At 44.3% G+C, this 18,111-nt stretch overlaps 2 protein-coding genes across 5 annotated transcripts in view; one reads left to right on the forward strand and one right to left on the reverse strand.

The window, feature by feature from the left end:
* NIPSNAP2 (nipsnap homolog 2) overlaps positions 1 to 4,280 on the forward strand; it is a 33,749-nt gene extending 29,469 nt beyond the window's left edge. Inside the window, exons 9-10 of the mRNA XM_064296053.1 lie at positions 1,623 to 1,706; positions 3,049 to 4,280. Coding sequence (XP_064152123.1) covers positions 1,623 to 1,706; positions 3,049 to 3,113 — 149 coding nt within the window. The 3' untranslated portion in view covers positions 3,114 to 4,280. The remainder of the gene's footprint in view (positions 1 to 1,622; positions 1,707 to 3,048) is intronic.
* The window catches only part of PSPH (phosphoserine phosphatase), a 29,887-nt gene continuing 13,698 nt past the window's right edge, over positions 1,923 to 18,111 (reverse strand). For 3 of the 4 annotated variants that reach the window (XM_023555978.2, XM_010596296.3, XM_023555977.2), the window contains 4 exons: positions 17,563 to 17,697; positions 16,839 to 16,984; positions 15,338 to 15,486; positions 1,923 to 12,696 (listed from right to left, as the gene is read on the reverse strand). In XM_023555978.2, the coding sequence (XP_023411746.1) occupies positions 12,589 to 12,696; positions 15,338 to 15,486; positions 16,839 to 16,984; positions 17,563 to 17,697 (538 nt within the window). In that variant the 3' untranslated portion in view covers positions 1,923 to 12,588. The remainder of the gene's footprint in view (positions 12,697 to 15,337; positions 15,487 to 16,838; positions 16,985 to 17,562; positions 17,698 to 18,111) is intronic. The other variant, XR_010323716.1, reaches the window with a different exon arrangement.

Consider the following 18,111-nt stretch of genomic DNA (forward strand, 5'->3'; position numbering starts at 1 on the left):
TCACAGTTGTGGTGATTTGTGTTTGTCTCCTGATGAAATGACCTGGGCTCAGTTGTAGCTTTGCATGTTCTGCTGGTGTGTTCTGCACGCATAGTGGTACATGGTTCTTGAAGTCAAATGAATGAAAGGCATGGCATAGCTCATGAGAAGCCAGGATGCTTAGATGGTAAATACATCACCCAGGATCCCACGGCTGTTCCGTAGCACAGCCTGGCTCAGACCTTGGCATATCCGGCTTCAAAGCTGGGGCTTTCCGTGACCCAGCACCACTTCCCCTGGCCCCAGTCCTTGATGCCATCTCCCATGTCAAGGTCTTGCCCCACCCGGCTGTTCCACCACCACCCCACTACAGAGCACTGCCCTCAGTGTGCAGACGTACTCCCGTCTTTTAAAGCCTCCCCACCCCTGTTCCCTGCAAGGGTGTGTTCACTGCAGAGGGCACTGAGTGTGTGCCCAACTGCTGAGAAACTGGCGTCTGCCGCGGGAACGTTACAGCAATTTCCTCTGGGTGGTGAGAGCTTTAAAGATTTCTTGTGTCTTCCTTTTTTTAGCATCTTCAAATTTGTATGTAATAAATCTATACCCCATTAATACCTGTTACCGTCAAGTCAGTTCTGACTCATGGAGACCCTGTAGGACAGAATAGAACAGCTCTACAATTTCTAAGCCTATAATCTTTACAGACGCAGACTGCCATGTCTTTTTCCCAAGGAGCGGTCTTTCAGTTAGCAGTCAAGCGCTTAATTACTGCACCACCAGGCCTCCTTACTTCATTGATAGCTGGGGAAAATTTTGTTTTTAGTTGGTTTGAGATGATAGGCCTACAAGAGGTCTTATAGAAAGAAGGAAGTCCCCTGTAGAGAAGGCATGTGTATCAGACAGAAACCAGACCCAAGGGAGAGAGCATAGGATGATTTTCATACCTGACCCTGTGTCAAGAATCCAGTGAGGCATTTTCCTGCCAAGTAGTTGAAAGGATCTTGTCCAGGTTGAGAATTAAAAGCCAAGGCACCCAGGTGAGGTATCTATGAAATTGCACCACATAGAACCAAGGACCTTGTGATGTCCTTGTCCACGCCGTCCCCTCCACCTGGAGCACCTTCCTCTCCCGTTCCTATAAGTCGATGGTGTCCTTTCAACCTTCGAGACTCCCCGGTCACACCACGCCTTCCAGGACAGCTCTCCTCAGTCTCCTGTCTGCTCTCCATTCCCGTGTTCACCCCAGATTTGGCAAGCCTTGGCCTTGCCCCTGCTGGTGTTTTTGTTCTCCACTGCCTGGAACACTGATTGAAGCCAATACTGCTTATCGGTTGTCTAACAGTTTCTGGTTATGAATTTAATGTGTAATTTTTCATATGGCTTTAACATGTAGTCATTCTCTTTGCCCCACTAGTCTGCAGAGCTTAAGAGTAGACTGGCCTGCATCCCCCACAAGGCCTAGGACAGCATCTTGCACACAGTTTTGCTCAGAATAACCAGCTCACAGTTAGTTCAGTACTTAATACCCGAAGTAGTGCCTTTGAGAAAATTCTGTAACCAGTTGAATCAACACTTAACGGACATACTAGTGGAACATAGCGGGGTGCTGTGTTTGATTATGAGTCTGTGTGGTTATTTTTAAGCTTACAAGGATCTTCAGTCCTGGGAAGATATACGAAAAGCAGTATGGCATAAACATGGCTGGGACGAATTGGTGTATTATACAGGTAATATTCTGTGGGCACAGAAGAGTTGGTTCTTCTCTTCTTGTTGTTTCTAGCGTATTATACAGGTAATATTCTGATATGCACAGAATGCTTGATTCTTCTCATTTTCTTGTTTTTAGTATATTCTTTAACCCTGAAATTCATATATATTTTAAAAGGTAGTATGTTGTTAGGATGTAAATTAATGGGGTGTCTTTGGTGGGGAGAGGGGTAGTCAAAATGTTCTTTAAGAATTACGTAATTTTTTTTTTTTTTCAGTAAAGAAAAATATTCCTTTTTCAAGTATGTATGTTGTCTGGTACAGTTTTCAGACCCTTGTGTGTTATAAATTTTACATCATTACCTTTTTATAGATTTCTGTCTTCTTTGAAAATTTATTACACAAACTTTTTAAGCTTTCTCGTTCTTGTAAAAATTGTCAGTCCCCAAAACATAATTTGTCAATTAAAAAGAGTAATTTTGAAAATTAATAATTAGACTTTCCTCATGTATGTGTGTGTGTATACGTATACCAAAATGTCCATTGCCATGTTGTCGAATTCCAACTCATGGCGACCCTATAGGACAGGGTAGGACTGCCGCAAAGGATTTCCAAGGCTATAATCTTTATGGAAGCAGACTGCCCACATCTTTCTCCCTTGGAGCGGCTGGTGGGTTCGAACTGCTGACCTTTTGGTTAGCAGCCAAGCACTTTAACCACAGTGCCACCAGGGCTCCTTGTGTATACCTATGCATACATACAAAATCACTTGATACTTAAAATAATTGGGCTGATTTTCTTACCCAGTCCAGTGATACAGAGAACAGGTAATAAGTACCAACCCTGTTACATATCAGGTATGGTATCCGAGCCTTATACTACCAAGAAAATGACAGAGTAATTTGTTCTGAAAAATAGATGCTATCTTGTCTTTTAGTTCAAAAATCATATAATTGCACATGATTTTGCTGTTTATTCTTAGGCTTCCATTTGTTCCCAGAGGTGTGTCTCACTCATGGTGACAGTTCCACCAGTGTGGCAGACCTGTACCTTTGCACGGGCTGTATTATAATGCACTCGTGCTTGGGGTTCTATACATTGGCTTTAGTTCAGAGAACCTTGTGAGAAAGCACCATTTTTCTCACAACACGGGGCTGTCTTAATTTTCCACGAGGGAGGCGCATCCCGAGGCAGGGTCTGTTTCCATTTTAATAGCATCTCAAAGGATGTGCACTGATGTGTCATTACCTCAGTGCCTCCGAGGCACCTTCATTTCCCACTGCTCCCTTCTGTTTGTTAGTGTCTGTCTACTGGGATTCATTTAGACAGGAACAACCCCAGTAATCTTCACCCTGTTTACAGTCCCACTTATTCAGGAAATGGAATCCAGAATCATGATCCCACTGAAGACCTCGCCCCTCCAGTAAAGCTATAAAGTCGACTTAGCTGTGCCTACATGGATTTCAGTGACAAATATTTGTCAGAAGTTAATTTTATAGTACGCGTTGTTTATCACGTGAAAAAGAAACACTGACGTGTAAACTGCTGTATATAGCTATGAGAGACCTCTTTTCTTCAGAATTTCCATAGCCATGAGAAGGGAAACCATCGCAGTTCAGCTGATTGAGACAGTGCTCTGTCGTCCTCTTTGAAACTCTCCGATGTTTCTGGAACATACTTCATAATACCTGCCCTGCCCCCTCCCCCACTACCAGCCTCTGGAAAAGAAGGCCCAGATTTAAATTTGAATCATATCCAAATAGGACTCCTACCATGAAAGAAAAAAAAATAACCATGTCTTCATAAAAAGCAAATCTGTTTTATAATTACAGATTTTAGGCAAATTTCTTGTGTCAGGAAGAAATGCAGTTTTGTTTTTTGTTTTTTTTTTTTTTTCTTTTTTCATTTTTCTCTAAGGGTTTTTCAGAGTCTCAAACTAGGAACAAATTAAGAGTGTACCCAGTACCCAAAAATGTTTTAATTCACTTTCATCTGTAATCAGTCGGCATATTAAAAAATATGTCATCATTAAAAATATGTCATCAGAAAGCTGGTAGTGGTTGACAGGGTCCATCTAATCAGTCGTTCACTTTCCATCTGGTGTATCATGATGTCTCCATATGAGAAGGAAGAAACGGCTTGAACCTGTGTACCACCTGTGAGTTTACAACAAATACCTTGAATAGCACTACTTTTTATTTGTGATATTTTTCTGTAGTAAAACAAGTAGGCAAAGAGGTTTTCTTTTGTAAGCAATCATTTGTAACTTCAGACATCCTCTGGTTGATATTTTAATAAGCTCACAGCAAGCACTTCCGAGGTCACAGACGAGGAAGGGCGGGGCCTGTTGGGTTGTAAATTGACTGATGTCAAGCTGCGTACTTTGCCTAGATGTGTTTGATTTAGTTTTTTAATAGTGCACCAATTTTGTGTCTGTAATCATGTTGAAATCCAAAATTCTGCCTACTCCCCAGATTAAAGCATTTATGTGTAAAACAAGGTGTGAATAAATCTTATATCAAATGTCCGACTTTTACATGCAAATTGTTTTCTGCAAGAACATATAAAAGTCAATAAAAAACCTCTTAAATTTTCACATGTTTCACACTTGTGATTTTTTTTATGAATGCGTGCTAAGACTGATGCTGTCACTCCTGCAAAACAGCTTGTCCCAGTTCTGTGGGCCTGTGTGAGTCTACAGAGTAAAATATGAAACCAGCCCGCTGGCCTCTCCCTTCAGCCTCTTGGTAGAGGGCTATGGGGAACGGGCGTTTGTGTACCGGGGCTTAGTGCCATGGTGAGAGGGGTGCTGCCATCAGAAAAGCCAGGTTCATTCACATCCAGGCAGTGCTCCATGACAACGTAGATACCCTCTTTGATGTTGAGTTCCTTAATCTAGAAAATGGGTAGGTTGAATCCAGTGGCCTCCAAGGGCCCTTCAGCTCTGGATTCTCTGACTGGCTCTTAGCGCCATGGGAAGCAGCAGGAAAGAGAAGATAGAATGAAAAGAGGTATAGGCAGCGTTCTTAATTCTCCACAACACAGGCAGCCACATATTCCCATCCAGCTTGGCATGAAAAACCCTGCATTTTAGTGCCAGCTCCTGTATGGACTTGCCAAAAGACCTTAAACAACATCTCAGAGCCTGTTTCCTAATCTTCAAAATGACGAAAAGAAAGCCTGCTCAGCCTTCATCATTGAAGTTTTGTGAAAACTGTAATTTTTCTTTCCTGGTCTGCATCCTCACTCTGAGCTCCTTGGAAACCAGGGCTGTGCCATCTCTGCCCTCCTCGCACAGCCTGTGGCACGGCACCTGGCCCAGATTACATGTTCAGCTCATGTTAGAGAATGCGGTGAATGAAGGGATTATTTCTAATCTACTTGTTAGTTGCCATCAGTCGATTCCAACTCATGTGCAGACTGAAAGTGCTCCATAGGGTTTTCAGGGCTGTGGCCTTTCGGAAGCAGATCACCAGGCCTGTCTTCCAAAGTGCCTCTGGTTGTTTGAACTGCCAACCTTTCAGTTAGTACCCTGGCACTCGACTGTTGGCGCCATCCAGGGACTCGTAGTATGCGCGTAGTGTCGTTAGGTACCCTCGAGTCAATTCAAACTCATGGTGACACCATGTGACAGAGTAGAACTACCCCATACAGTTTACTAGGCTGTGATCTTTCAGAAGCAGACTGCCAGGCCTGCTTTCTGAGGCATCTCTTGGGAGGTTTGAACCACCAACTTTTTGGCTAGCAGTCCAGCAAATAACCATTTGTGCCACCCAGGGACATAAACACTGTAGATATTGAAAGTGCTAGGATCACTATTGCTAGTAAAAGCAATCTAGCTATTTTGAACTGAAAAAAATTTTTTTCCTGAAGAGGGGATTTTCCCTTAGAAATCGTGTGGACATGCAAATGTTAGGCAGCTTCTTTCATTTGGCTCCAGGCTCTCCCCACATTGTCTCAGATTGGGAATTCTGTTTTTCTCACATTGAGTTTGGGATGTCTTTGTAGACATCCAGGTGGAGATGTCAGGTATCAGGTAGGCAGTTGATACACAAGTCTGGAGTTTGGGAGAGCAGGCTGGCCTGGAGATAGCCATTTGTGAATTGTCAACATGTAGAATTTAAAGCTACGAGGCTGGATGAGCTCAACAAGGGAATATAGATAGAGAAGAGAACCAGGGTGAAGAACTGGCAAGGGAGGCTGAGAACTGACCAGTGAAGGGGTGCCACAAAAGACAAGTAAATGAAGTCCATCAAGAGGTTACCTGTGTCAAATTCTGCTGAGAGGTTGGATAAGCTGAGGTCTGAGACCAAGACTGGAAGGACTCTGGTGGTCATGGCCCCCAGACCTTCTGCTGCCCAAGGACAGGAACCATTCCCAAAGCCAACTCTTCAGACATACATTGGACTGGACAATGGGTTGGAGAGGGATGCTGGTGAGGAGTGAGCTTCTTGGATCTGGTGGACACTTGAGACTATGTTGGCATCTCCTGCATGGAGGGGAGATGAGAGGGTGGAGGGGGTTAGAAGCTGACGAAAAGAGAGAGTGAAGGGAGAGAGCAGGCTGTCTCATGAGGGGGAGAGTAATTGGGAGTGTGTAGCAAGGTGTATATGGGTTTTTATGTGAGAGACTGACTTGATTTGTAAACTTTCACTTAAAGCACAATAAAAATTATTTAAAAAAAAAAAAGATGAGGTCTGATAAAAACCGGTTGCCATTGAGTCAGTTCCAACTCCTGGCAACCCCATGTGTGTCAGAGTAGAACTGTGCTCCATAAGATTTTCAACGGCCAATTTTTCAGAAGTAGATCACCAGTCCTTTCTTTCTGGGTGGACTTTAACAGCCAACCTTTCAGGTAGCAGCAGAATGTGTTAATCGTTTGCAGCGCCCAGGGACTCCGAGGTCAAGTAACTAATCATTAATTTAGCAGCATGGTGGTCATTGGTGACCTTTGACAAGAGCATTCTATTACTAAGCTAATTATCAGATGATTGCTTTATTTCAGTAATTCCTGTTTAATTTGTTAAATCCTTTCACTAAACCAAAAGAATGAAATGCATTATGAAAGAAGTTGCATTGTCTTGGTTGGCAGTACTCAAAACTTGCAAACTCATTTTCCATTCATTAGGCATAAGTCTGATGAGTGAGTATCACACAAGCCACTTCATGTTTAACTATCATCGTTTGAGGCTGGTAAGTCTATTTCGTAAAGCAAGTTTTCCTTTCAACGGCCATCCTACCACTTTGTAAAAGCCTCTTAGAACCCACTTTGTTCTTCTCCAAACCAGTACTTGATAGATACCTGCTTCTTTTCCCTTATCCTCACAACAGCTTGTGAAAGACCTTTTTCTGTTCACATAATTTTTTTTTTTTATTGAATTGATATTTTCAGTTGTTGATTGGAACATAGAAGATGCTCAATATGCTTGATGAATGGGTGGGAAGAAGGCAGGAGAGAGGGAAGGAAGGAAGGAGGGAAAAAGAAAGTATGGAGACTGTCAGTTATAATTGGAAAATATGTGAGACCCTCAGAAAGCAGCACAGCATCTTTATTCAAATTATTTTTAATGCAAATATCTTTAAATCCTTATATTAATATGATGTGCCTAGAAAAACTCAGCAAAAACAATTCAAAGGGAAGGCTATAAATGTGTGCAGAAATATGGGCTAACATTCAGAGTTAGAAAGTGTGATTAGTCAAGTATGACCAGTCTTGTGTTGACTTCATATCAGTACCTTTTCTGGCATTCAAAGACCATTAAAATTGAAAACCACTCGAATTTTTTGCAAACCAGACCTTACATCCTAGGGAGTATTTCATCTGCTGTATTAATATAGTAACACCTGTGATGACAGTGTTCAAACCTTCTTTTCAGTAATTTAACTTGGCATGGATACTCTGGGCCCCAGTAAATGGTTCACTCTACTAAGGCATAAGGTAAAGAAAGCAGTGGACGCCCGGACATCCTTATAGCTCGGTACTGGAGACACTCCTGAGGTTCACCCTTCACCGAAAGATTAGACAGGCCTGTGGAACAAACAGGAAACCCTGGTGGTGTAGTGGTTAAGTGCTACGACTGCTAACCAAAAGGTTGGCAGTTCAAATCCACCAGGCCCTCCTTGGAAACTCTATGGGGCAGTTCTACTCTGTCCTCTAGGGTCGCTAGGAGTCGGAATCGACTCAATGGTAGTGGTTTTTTATAGAAGAAATAACACATGTGGTCCAACCATGTATATGAGACTAATGGGCACACCAGCCCGGGGGCAAGGACGAGAAGGCAGGAGGGGACAGAATAGAAATGGAGAACCCAAGGTCAAGAAGTGTTGACATGTCACGGGGTTTGCAAACAATGTCACAAAACAATATGTGTATTAATTGTTTAATGAGAAACTAATTTGCTCTATAAACTTTCATCTAAAGCACAATTAATAGTAAAGCTGTGGAAATCATTGGCCTGGACTCCAGCTGGGAGGCCACCTCGTAACTGGCATGAACTTTGGTAGGCATGTTTCCCATCTGGTAAAAAGGACAACAGTGTCTATACTGCTGACCTCAGGGTTGGGAGAGGCGCACGAGGAAACAAGAAAGCATCTTGGAAAATGTAGAAAGGGGCAGTGTGACCTGGGGTCATGTCACCCCCTGAGTTTTCTGAGCCTGATCATAAAGACTCTGAGGGTCATGGAGGCAAAACCTGTTCACACTTGTGCTGTCACTGAGGCTGTTGTTGCTAGCTACCGTCGAGGTGACACCATGCACAACGAAACAGAACGCTGCCCAGTCCTGTGCCATCCCCGTGATCACTTGCAGATCTGACCATTGTGATCCATAGGGTTTTCTTTTCTTTTTAATCTTATTTATTTTGTTGTTGTTGAGAATATACACAACAAAAACATGCACCAATTCAAGTTTCTACGTGTATGATTTGGTTGATTACATTCTTCAAGTTGTGCAACCATTCTCACCCTCCTGAGTTATTCCTCCCTCATTAACATAAACTCACAGCCCCCTAGGCCTTCTGTCTTTCCAGTTTCTGTTGTCACTTTGATCCCATGTAGGTAGACCTTTAAAGAGCACAATGCTCAAGGCAGACGTTCTTTACTGGTTAAGCTGAACTATTGTTTGGTTTTAAGAAGATTTCAGGGGATGTTTTTGGTTTAAGGTTTAAAGATTATTTTAGGGCAATAGTTTCAGGGGTCCATCCAGCCTCCACGGTTGCAGAAAGTATGGATTCCATGAGAATTTGAAATTCTGTTCTGCATTTTCCCCTTTTTGATCAGGATTCTTCCGTAGAATCTTTGATCAAAATGTTCAGTGTTGGTAGCTGGGCACCATCCAGTTTTTCTGGTCTCATGGGAAAGAAGGCAGTTGTTCATGGAGGCAATTAGCCCCACATTCAATACCCTCCTCCTATTCCTGACTTTTCCTTCTTCCTTTGTTGCTCCAGGATCCATAAGGTTTTCATTGGCTGGCTTTCTGAAGTAGGTCACCAGGCGTTTTTCTTCCTAGTCTGTCTTAGTCTGAAAGCTTCGCTGAAACCTGTTCAACATGCTAGCAACACACAGGCCTCCACTGAAGATGGATGGTGGCAGCGCTGATTGCAGACTACCTATCTCCCGCCCTGGTACCAGATGCTGCTCCTGGCTCTTGGAGTGGCAGCCGGGTGAGCCTCCCTTGTGCGTTGGTCATGGAGAAACACCTGCTTCCGGCAGAAGAGAGACACAGTGTACCATCAGGGCGGCAGTCAGACCAAAGGAGGAAGAATGGCAGAAGGCTATCTTTTTGTTTTGTTTTGAGCATATAAAAGCTTTGAGGTACTTTTATTTTTTTCGACTTAATACCATGACCAACTTCAATCCTTAATTTTGTGATGACCCCAATGCTTAACTCTTTTTTTTTTCTGTTTATATAATCAGTGTTTATAATCAGAATGAGCATGGTATAACAAGGAAAGAGGGGGTGTTGGTAGTTCAGTGGTAGGGTCCTCACCTTGCGCGTGGGAGATCTAGGTTCGATTCCTGGGCACTGCACCCCATGCACAGCCACCACCCGTCTATCAGTGGTGACTGCGTGTCGCTCTGATACTGGACAGATTTCAGAGGAGCTTCCACAGTAGGATGGCCTAGGAAGAAAGGCCTGGTGACCTACTTTTGAAAATCAGCCAGTGACAATGCTGTCGATCACAACAGTCTGATCCCCAACACTGATCATGGGGACGGCACAGGACCAGGCAGCCTTTCCGTCCCTGTGCATCGGGTCGCCATGAGTCAAGGCCGACTGGACAGCAGCTACAACGTAACAAGGACAAGAAACACTGTCACCACTTTCCAAACCTGGTTTTCCTATAACCACATACTAACTCCTGGGAGCACCATTCTGCAGCTGTTACCAGCGAATCCAGGATTAGAAAAGGATGAGGGGTTAGTGCAGCTCTTGCCTCATCTAACTCACCCCCAAGACAACAAAGACGGGATTGTGCGGGCTGCTTTTGTGCAGAGAACTGAGAGGCCTGTGGGACAGAGGAGAGGCTGGGTGACTAGTATACAGGTCATCACCATTTCTCAGCGGATCAAACTCCTCTGAGCCAAGTGCAGTGCCCTTCTCATTCAGGCCCCTGCCAAGTGGGCAGCAGGCCCTGCAGGCCCTCCCAGACCTGGCACGCTGGGCCCCATGCCAGCACAGTGCTGCCGATAGTACAAACGCCACACAACAGCTTCTAGGGAGCATTGCCAGCAAGCATTCACAATTATGGAACAATTGCCTCGTTGTTCACAAGTTCCTTTAAATGTCACCAAACCGACTTCTTGTCTCTCGTACAGAAACTCCAATTCTGAAGCAAATTGGATTCATCTGATTTGATTACCTGGCTTAATAATTACTCAATTATTTGGCCAGCTTTGACTGCTAGGCTAAATTGTTAAGTTTTTAAAATAATTTCTAATACTAACATCTCATGGCCTTCTCTACTTAATTATCCAACAGGATCCAAGCGTGCCTCTTCCTAAGCTGGCATCGTCACCCTCCCCCATTTTCCCACCAGGAAGGGGATATAATCTGGGACTTTCAAAGCATGTTCCGAAATTTCCTTTTCTTGGCACTGCTCAGAATAAAGAGGGGTGTGGCTTTCAGGTCTTTTCAAGTCATCTGTAAAAAAGAAATGGATAGTATATGATGTTGGGGTTTTTTTTTTTTTTTTAATTGTACTTTAGAGGAAAGTTTACAGAGCAAACTAGTTTCTCATTAAACAATTATACACTCTTTTTGTGACATTGGTTGCCAACCCCATGACAAGTCAACACTCTCCCCTTCTTGACCATGGGTTCCCCGTTACCAGCTTTCCTGTCCCCACCTGCCTTCTAGTCCTTGCCCCTGGGCTGGTGTGCCCCTTTGGTCTTGTTTTGTTTTATAGTCCTGTCTGATCTTTGGCTGAGGGGGGGAACCTCGGGAGTGACTTCATTACTGAGCTGAAAGCGTGTCTGGGGCCATACTCTCAGGGTTTCTCCAGTCTCTGTCAGGCCAGTAAGTCTGGTCTTTCGTGTGTGTGTGTGTGTGTGAGTTAGAATTTTGCTCTATGTTTTTCTCCAGCTGTGCCTGGGACCCTCTGTTGTGATCCCTGTCAGAGCAGTCAGTAATGGTAGCTGGGTACTATCTAGTTGTGCTGGACTCAGTCTGAGGGAGGCTGTGGTAGTTGTGGTCCATTAGTCCTTTGGACTAATCCTTCCTTTACGTCTTTGGTCTTCTTCATCCTTCCGTGCTCCAGATGGGGTGAGACCAGTGTTGTATCTTAGATGGCTGCTCACAAGCTTTTAAGACCCCAGATGCTACTCACCAAAGTAGAATGTAGAACATTTTCGTTATAAACTATGTTATGCCAACTGAGCTAGATGTTCCCTGAGACCATGGTCTGTTGGGGTTATTTCTTAATTCATTTAAAAGAAATGTTGACTTCCTTTTGGGTTAGTAAAGTTTGTTTTTATTTCTTTTACTTCATGTGATTTTCAGCACTTTAAGACTCCATTGTTATTTTTAAAAAAGACCTTTGTAACAATCCATATGTGACAAATTCCAAGAGGTAAAAAGGCACATCTGAGCCTCTGGCCCAGCGCTTCCTCCAGAGCTCAGAGGGGGAAGCGGAGCGTGTGGTGGGGGCACGGTGGCCAGTACTGAACATCAGTACTAAAAAAGAACAAACCCGCTGCGGTCAAGTTGGTCCTGACTCATGGTGCCCCCGTGTGTGTCAGAGTAGAACGGCACTCCATAGGTGTTTAGTGGCTGATTTTTCAGAAGTAGATCACCAGGCCTTTCTTCCGAGGCACCTGGGTAGCCTTGAACTTCCAACCTTTCAGTTAGCAGTTGAGCACTTACCCATTTGTGCCACGCAGGGACTGCTGAGACTGAGCAGAGTCTTGGATCTCCTCCTTGCCTGGAGGTGATATCTATTTAAACATGTATCTTACCCGAAAGACTGAATCTAAGTCCATGAAAGGCAGAATTGAAAATCCCACAAATCTGTTCTGATACATGGGTCAATTTTTATTGATATACCAAAGGGAACACCAATATTCATTTCAGGCTGCCTAATCCATATTTCCAAGAGGGAAGGTGTTTAATTGACTCTTCATCTTCAAAAGGCTTCAAATAAAATATATCCAGGAACATACATAAAGAATTCAGATTATAAAACTCTCCAGGTAATTAGTGGTCATAATAATACTGGAACTATGGTTAAAAAAAAAAAAAAAAGGAATCTTTCTTGGAGCCCTACCTATAGTTCACTAGAAAGTACAGATAATCAGTACCAAATTTATACATCAAGTTGTAATAGGCAATTCTAAGTAAACAGTATCGATCTGTCTCATTGGTAAACAATCTTAAGTTGTTAATTAGCCCTGTAAAAATGGACATTACTCTTCCAGTGCTCTCAAAAGCTCAACGAAATCGGTGATGTACCACTTGGCATTGTCCTTTACTTGTTGTCTGATCACATTTCCACCAAATCCAATGAAACCATCCTAAAAAATAAGAAAAAAAAAAGGGAAATAGCTTTTAAAAAATGAAAAGTTGCAGCAGCTGCAGCATCAGGCAGTAAGTCTTTGGTCTGAATGGGGACATTTGTGGAAAGAGAGGTGATGCCAGGCTCACTTGCCTGCCCTCCCTGAGCTGTGACACGAAGAGAAAGCTCCTCAGCTCACGCACAAGTTGGTATCGTGCATCGTGGCTGCGGTTCAATTCCGCTAGGTGCTGTGGAGGCTCTGGAAGAAGGGTAAGAGGCTGTCCCTGCCCTCATAAAACCAAGATAAATGCTTACAAAACAATGACCAAACCACACCAGATGAAACGTCTGAGTGCCAAGCTGGCAGTCGCATCCACGTCTCGCAAAGTCAAAGAGAAGCCTAAGAGCAGTAGACCCGGACCTTCTGAACCCGGAATCCGGACTAGGCCAGACAGCACCTCAGGGTCCTCCCGCCCAAGGAGGTGATGAGTCCCGTGGAGGGTGTGTCACAGGTGGCCGGGGTCTCATTCTGGACCAAAGGAGATGACAACCCCAATATGGTAGCAGAACTTTACTTTTCATCATTAAAGTTGTTTAAAGTTTTAAAAAACACAGTTGCGGTTGAGTCGATTTTGCCTCATGGTAACCCGATATGGTCAGAGGAGAGCTGTTCTCCATAGGGTTTTCAGTGGCTGATTTTGGGGACGTAGACTGCCAGGTCTTTCTTAGGAGGCACCTCTGGATGGATTCGAACCAACAACATTCCAGCCAGCAGCTGATTGTGTTAGCTCTTTGCATCAACCAGGAACCCCTTGTTCAAAGGTATGTTTGACTAATTCTGCAAAGCGGTGCCTTCTTTTAATCAGTCACTGATTGTTTAACCTGGTATTTTCTCCCTCTGCCAAGATAACCCACCAGACCCTCTGCCGTCAAGTCGGAATAGACACCGTATATACATCATTTCAAAGTACAACTTTCTCTTATTTGCCCTTTCCCTTCATTTTTATTTTCATACTACACAGGGGAAAAAAGATAAATAGATTCTTAACTTCCCGTTGAATTTAGCCTCCTAACTGATCTTGCAGCCCTCTCTGCATGCCAGCACCAAATCAGTTGTCCTCACACAACGACGTGCCTGTCGCCAAAGGCTGGCCTGTCACTATGATGCTGAACAGGTTCCGGTGGAGCTTCCAGACTAAGATGGACTACGAAGAAAGGCCTGGAGATCCACTTCCAAAAATCAGCTAATGAAAACCCTGTGGATCGCAACGGTCCTATCTGCGACTGACCATGGGGGTGGTGTACAACCAGGCAGCGTTTTGTTCCACTGTGTATGGGGTTGCCACGAGTCAGGGGCCAACTTGACAGCAGCACACAACAATGACAACACTCCTCATTGGACTGGCCCAGGGTTCATTACTTGGTCAATCCCAAACGTCTGCTAAATCTTCTTAAAAAAAAAAAAACAAACAAGACCCACTGCTGTCGAGTCGATTTTGACTCATAGAGATTCTCTCTATAGGACAGAGGAGAACTGCCCCATAGAGTTTCCAAGGAGCACCTGGTGGATTCGAACTGCAGACCTTTTGGTTTGCAGCGTAGCTTTTAACCACTATGCCACCAGGGTTTCCGCTAATTCCTCTAAGGACATGTTACCTCAGAATGATTCAAGTAATGTTAAAAGCATCAAGAAAGGGTCTTTAAACATTTTTGATTAATCATTTACAAAATTGGCAGTTACTATTTTTAAATCTTGGGAAGCCAAGTGAAGATAAGTTCAGGACTGTATTTTTGGTTCAGTTTTCCTTGGGCTCTAATGAGATGATAAAGACAAAGTCCTACATGTAATGGACACGGTTGATGATCAGGGCACTTGCTACATAGCATTTCTTCCTGCACTGGGTCCAAAATTCTTAGAGATAAAAACCCCTGCTAGTCTCAGGAAACAACAATTCAGAAGACAAAAATGCTTTGATACAGGAAAGTTATCTAACCTCTGCAAGTCTTCGTTCCCCATCCTCACAGGGCTACTGGGAGGTTTCAATGAGATGATGTATGAGGAAATCATTTATAAAGCAGAAAATGACGTTAACATCTTGGTCACTGTTACAGGCTTCGCTGATGGTATTATTTGGAGCAACGGAGCAGAACCTTGCTGAGCGTACACCTGGGGTCAGAAAGGGTAGCCAGACTGCAGGGACAAGGGGTCGTTAAAAGTTTGCAAAGGTTCTCAGCTCCTTATACAAAGCCTTTCTTGGGTTTGCCAAAAGTCAATTGACACAATGGGGGTGAATTTGTTTTAGTTGTTTAACTTTTTTATTTTATAGTGATAAACCGCCAGATGCAGCTGAGTCGACTCTGACTCAAGGTGACCCTGTGTGTGTCCGAGTAGAACTGTGCTCCTTCCACGGGGTTTTCAGTGGCTGACGTTTCAGAAACAGATGACCAGGGCTTTCTTCCAAGGCACTTCCGGGTGGACTTACATGTCCACCCTTTCTTTCAGTTAGTAGCTGGGTGCCTTAAATTTTTACACCACCCAGGGATACTTCCATATGTAGATGTTTCTGTTTAACTCTCATTGTAAATATCATTTAGTTCTAAATCAGTTGTCTAACACACAAAAGTACAGCTTGAAAAGCACTGGTGTCTTTAATACATACGGCAGGAGGACAAGCTTCCATGTCTGTGGCTCCATCTCCGATCATGACTATTTTCTTAAAGTGAAACTTTTCCTTTAACAGTTTAATAACTTTTCCTTTCCCACCAGATTCAGCTGTTGGCTGCGTCTCATCAAAACCTGCGTATTCACCTTCAAAGAACAGAAGAACAGTTGAGACCGTGTTACAAATCCACGCTATTATAATGCTTGGGCCAGCTCTAGTAATCACAGAGATGATGGTATCACTTAAATGTCACTGAGAAGGCTAACAATGGCCCTCAGTGAAGGCTCCCAGCTGGGATCCAACACCTTTTGCTCGAAATAAACAAGCTTTGTTGTTAAATGATAAATTCCTCTCATAGAAGGTACTGACGGTACCCGTTGCCGTGGAGTCGATTCCAACTCACGGCGATCCCAGGTGTTTCAGAGTAAAACAGTTCTCCACAGGGTTTTCAGTGGCTGATTTTTCGGAAGTAGATCGCCAGGCCTTTCTTCCAAGGCACCTGTGGGTGGACTCAAATCTGCAACCTTTCGGTTAGCAGTGGAGCACATAAATCATTTGCACACCCAGAGACTCCAGAGGTTACTCGATTAGGTCACAGACACCTTGGGGTGAATTAGTTTTATCCTCTTAAACTTCCAGCATGGTAATTCTCAAACTTTGTTGAGGTAGCAGAACACCATGAAATAGTAATATATTAAATTTGAAAAAAGTTAATATATAATTTCATCTAAGTAGAGATTCCCTCCTACTTCAGATCAGTCATTCCCCTTCTGACAGTAATTACCCCTACTCATCCCTCTCTTTTTTCAATGCTCTCTATCTCTAGACCCTTTGACACATTTTTAAATGTTAAATTCATATTATTCGGCTTTAAGAATGTCAGCCACCCCCAGAAATAACTGGAGACATGCTAACTGTGGGCCAGAGAGAAGGCCGTGAGGCGTCCCCAAGCCCAGCTACGCTGCAGTGACCAGTTAAGTCATTAACTGCTCTTCCTGAGCCTAAAGTGGTTCAAATACATGAGCTACCAGTCGATTCCAACTCGCGGCATCGCCCTGTGTGTCAGAGCAGGACTGCACACCATAGGGTTTTCAGCGGCTGACTTTTTGGAAGTAGATCACTGGGCCTCTCTTCTGAGCCACTTCTAGGTGGGCTCGAACCTCCAGCTTTTCAGTTAGCAGCCCAGCACGTTAACTGTTTGCTCCACCCCAGGACTCCCAAACACATAAAATCGAAATACGACGCATAGCAAAACGTGGGTTATGTAGGAATTGGCATTTGGCTAAATGTAGACATTTTTACACAAATAGGTGATTCCGTGGCTGCTAAAGCTAGGACAGTTAAGGACCAAAGTCTGTTTTGCAGAGTGAAAGACCTCAGTTAGAAGACAGGTTTATTTCAACATTTAAATCAGATGCCATCCGCTTAAGTTGCAAGCCAACAGAATAGTTAATGCTGAAAATGAAAACAAAAGGAAATATCACAATGAAAGACTTACCATTAAAGTAGAATTTCAGCCTGTTGGCAAATACGTTGGCTGTCGGGATACCGACCTTGGAAGCCACGTGCTCTACAATGCTCCGAAAGCCACCAGATATTAGGAAAACCTGAACGTTTCGCTCTTGTAGGCGACTTACCAGCTCCCTGCAAGAATATAACATAAAATGCCGAGCTCTGATTAACACAAAAGAGAAAAAATGGAATGCGAAAAAGAACCTGAAATATTTCTTTTCCTCCTGAATATGTTTGCCTGCAGTACATCTGACAATACTGCCCGGGGAATTAATGTGTTATATACGGTTTTCTGGAGTCCCTGGGTGGTACAAACAGTTAACGTGCTCAGCTGCTAATTGAAAGCTTGGGGTTCAAGTCCACCCAGAGGTGACTTGAAAGAAAGGCCTGGTGACCTACTTTCAAAAAATGAGCCACTGAAAACCCTGTGGAGCACAGTTCTACTCTGACACTCATGGGTGGGGTTGCCAGAAGTTGGAATTGACTCAATGGCAACTGTTTGTTTTTTTAGTACCTTTTTCTGTCTCCACCAGGGGGGTAGAGGGCAGACATGGGTAGGGGTACAGACAGACAGACAAGACCCCATACAAGTGCAGAGAGAGCCACACAGGTGGGAGCTCTCAAGTTCAGGTGACATACTCTCCGGAGAACATGCCCGCCAATGCAGGTGCTGGTGGGGAAACAGTGTAAGCAGACCGGGATCCCCTTACCTTATCCCGGGGGTCAGGTGTGGGGGGTGCTCTGCTAACAGCCTTTGCACCTGCTCCCTGGAAGGCTGGATCAGCGCTAAGCGCTCGGTGAGGGCGGTCTTGAAAGGCACCGCCCCGCCCATGGCCCGCCGTGTCCTAGGAGGAAGACCCAACAGTCAGCAGGCCCCTCCCCAGGCCCTCACAACATCCGCCGGGAGGCAGCTGCTACCAGGAGCCCCACGCACACCCAACATGTTGCACTGCCATGGGAGTGACCTGGGAACAGATTACGGAAGGTTTGCTGGAGAATCACATGATGACAAGGGGGGCTTTGTCTCCACATGTGCACCATCTAGTGAACTGAGAAGGCCACACATCCCAGCTGCCGGTTCCTTCCTTGGAATCCAAAAGCTTTTGTAAACCAAGAAAGAACTCTCAAGTCTGGAGCCCTCTTGCATCAGATGAAGTGGTCTGTGACCTGGTGCCAGCAGGCAGCATTGGGGCAGTTAGAGGACGGTGACCCCGGGGGGACGGGAGGGAGGGAGGGCAAGAAGGATGGAGGGAGAAGCT

The sequence above is a fragment of the Loxodonta africana genome, chromosome 12 (assembly GCF_030014295.1).
Source record: "Loxodonta africana isolate mLoxAfr1 chromosome 12, mLoxAfr1.hap2, whole genome shotgun sequence".
NCBI lineage: Eukaryota > Metazoa > Chordata > Mammalia > Proboscidea > Elephantidae > Loxodonta > Loxodonta africana.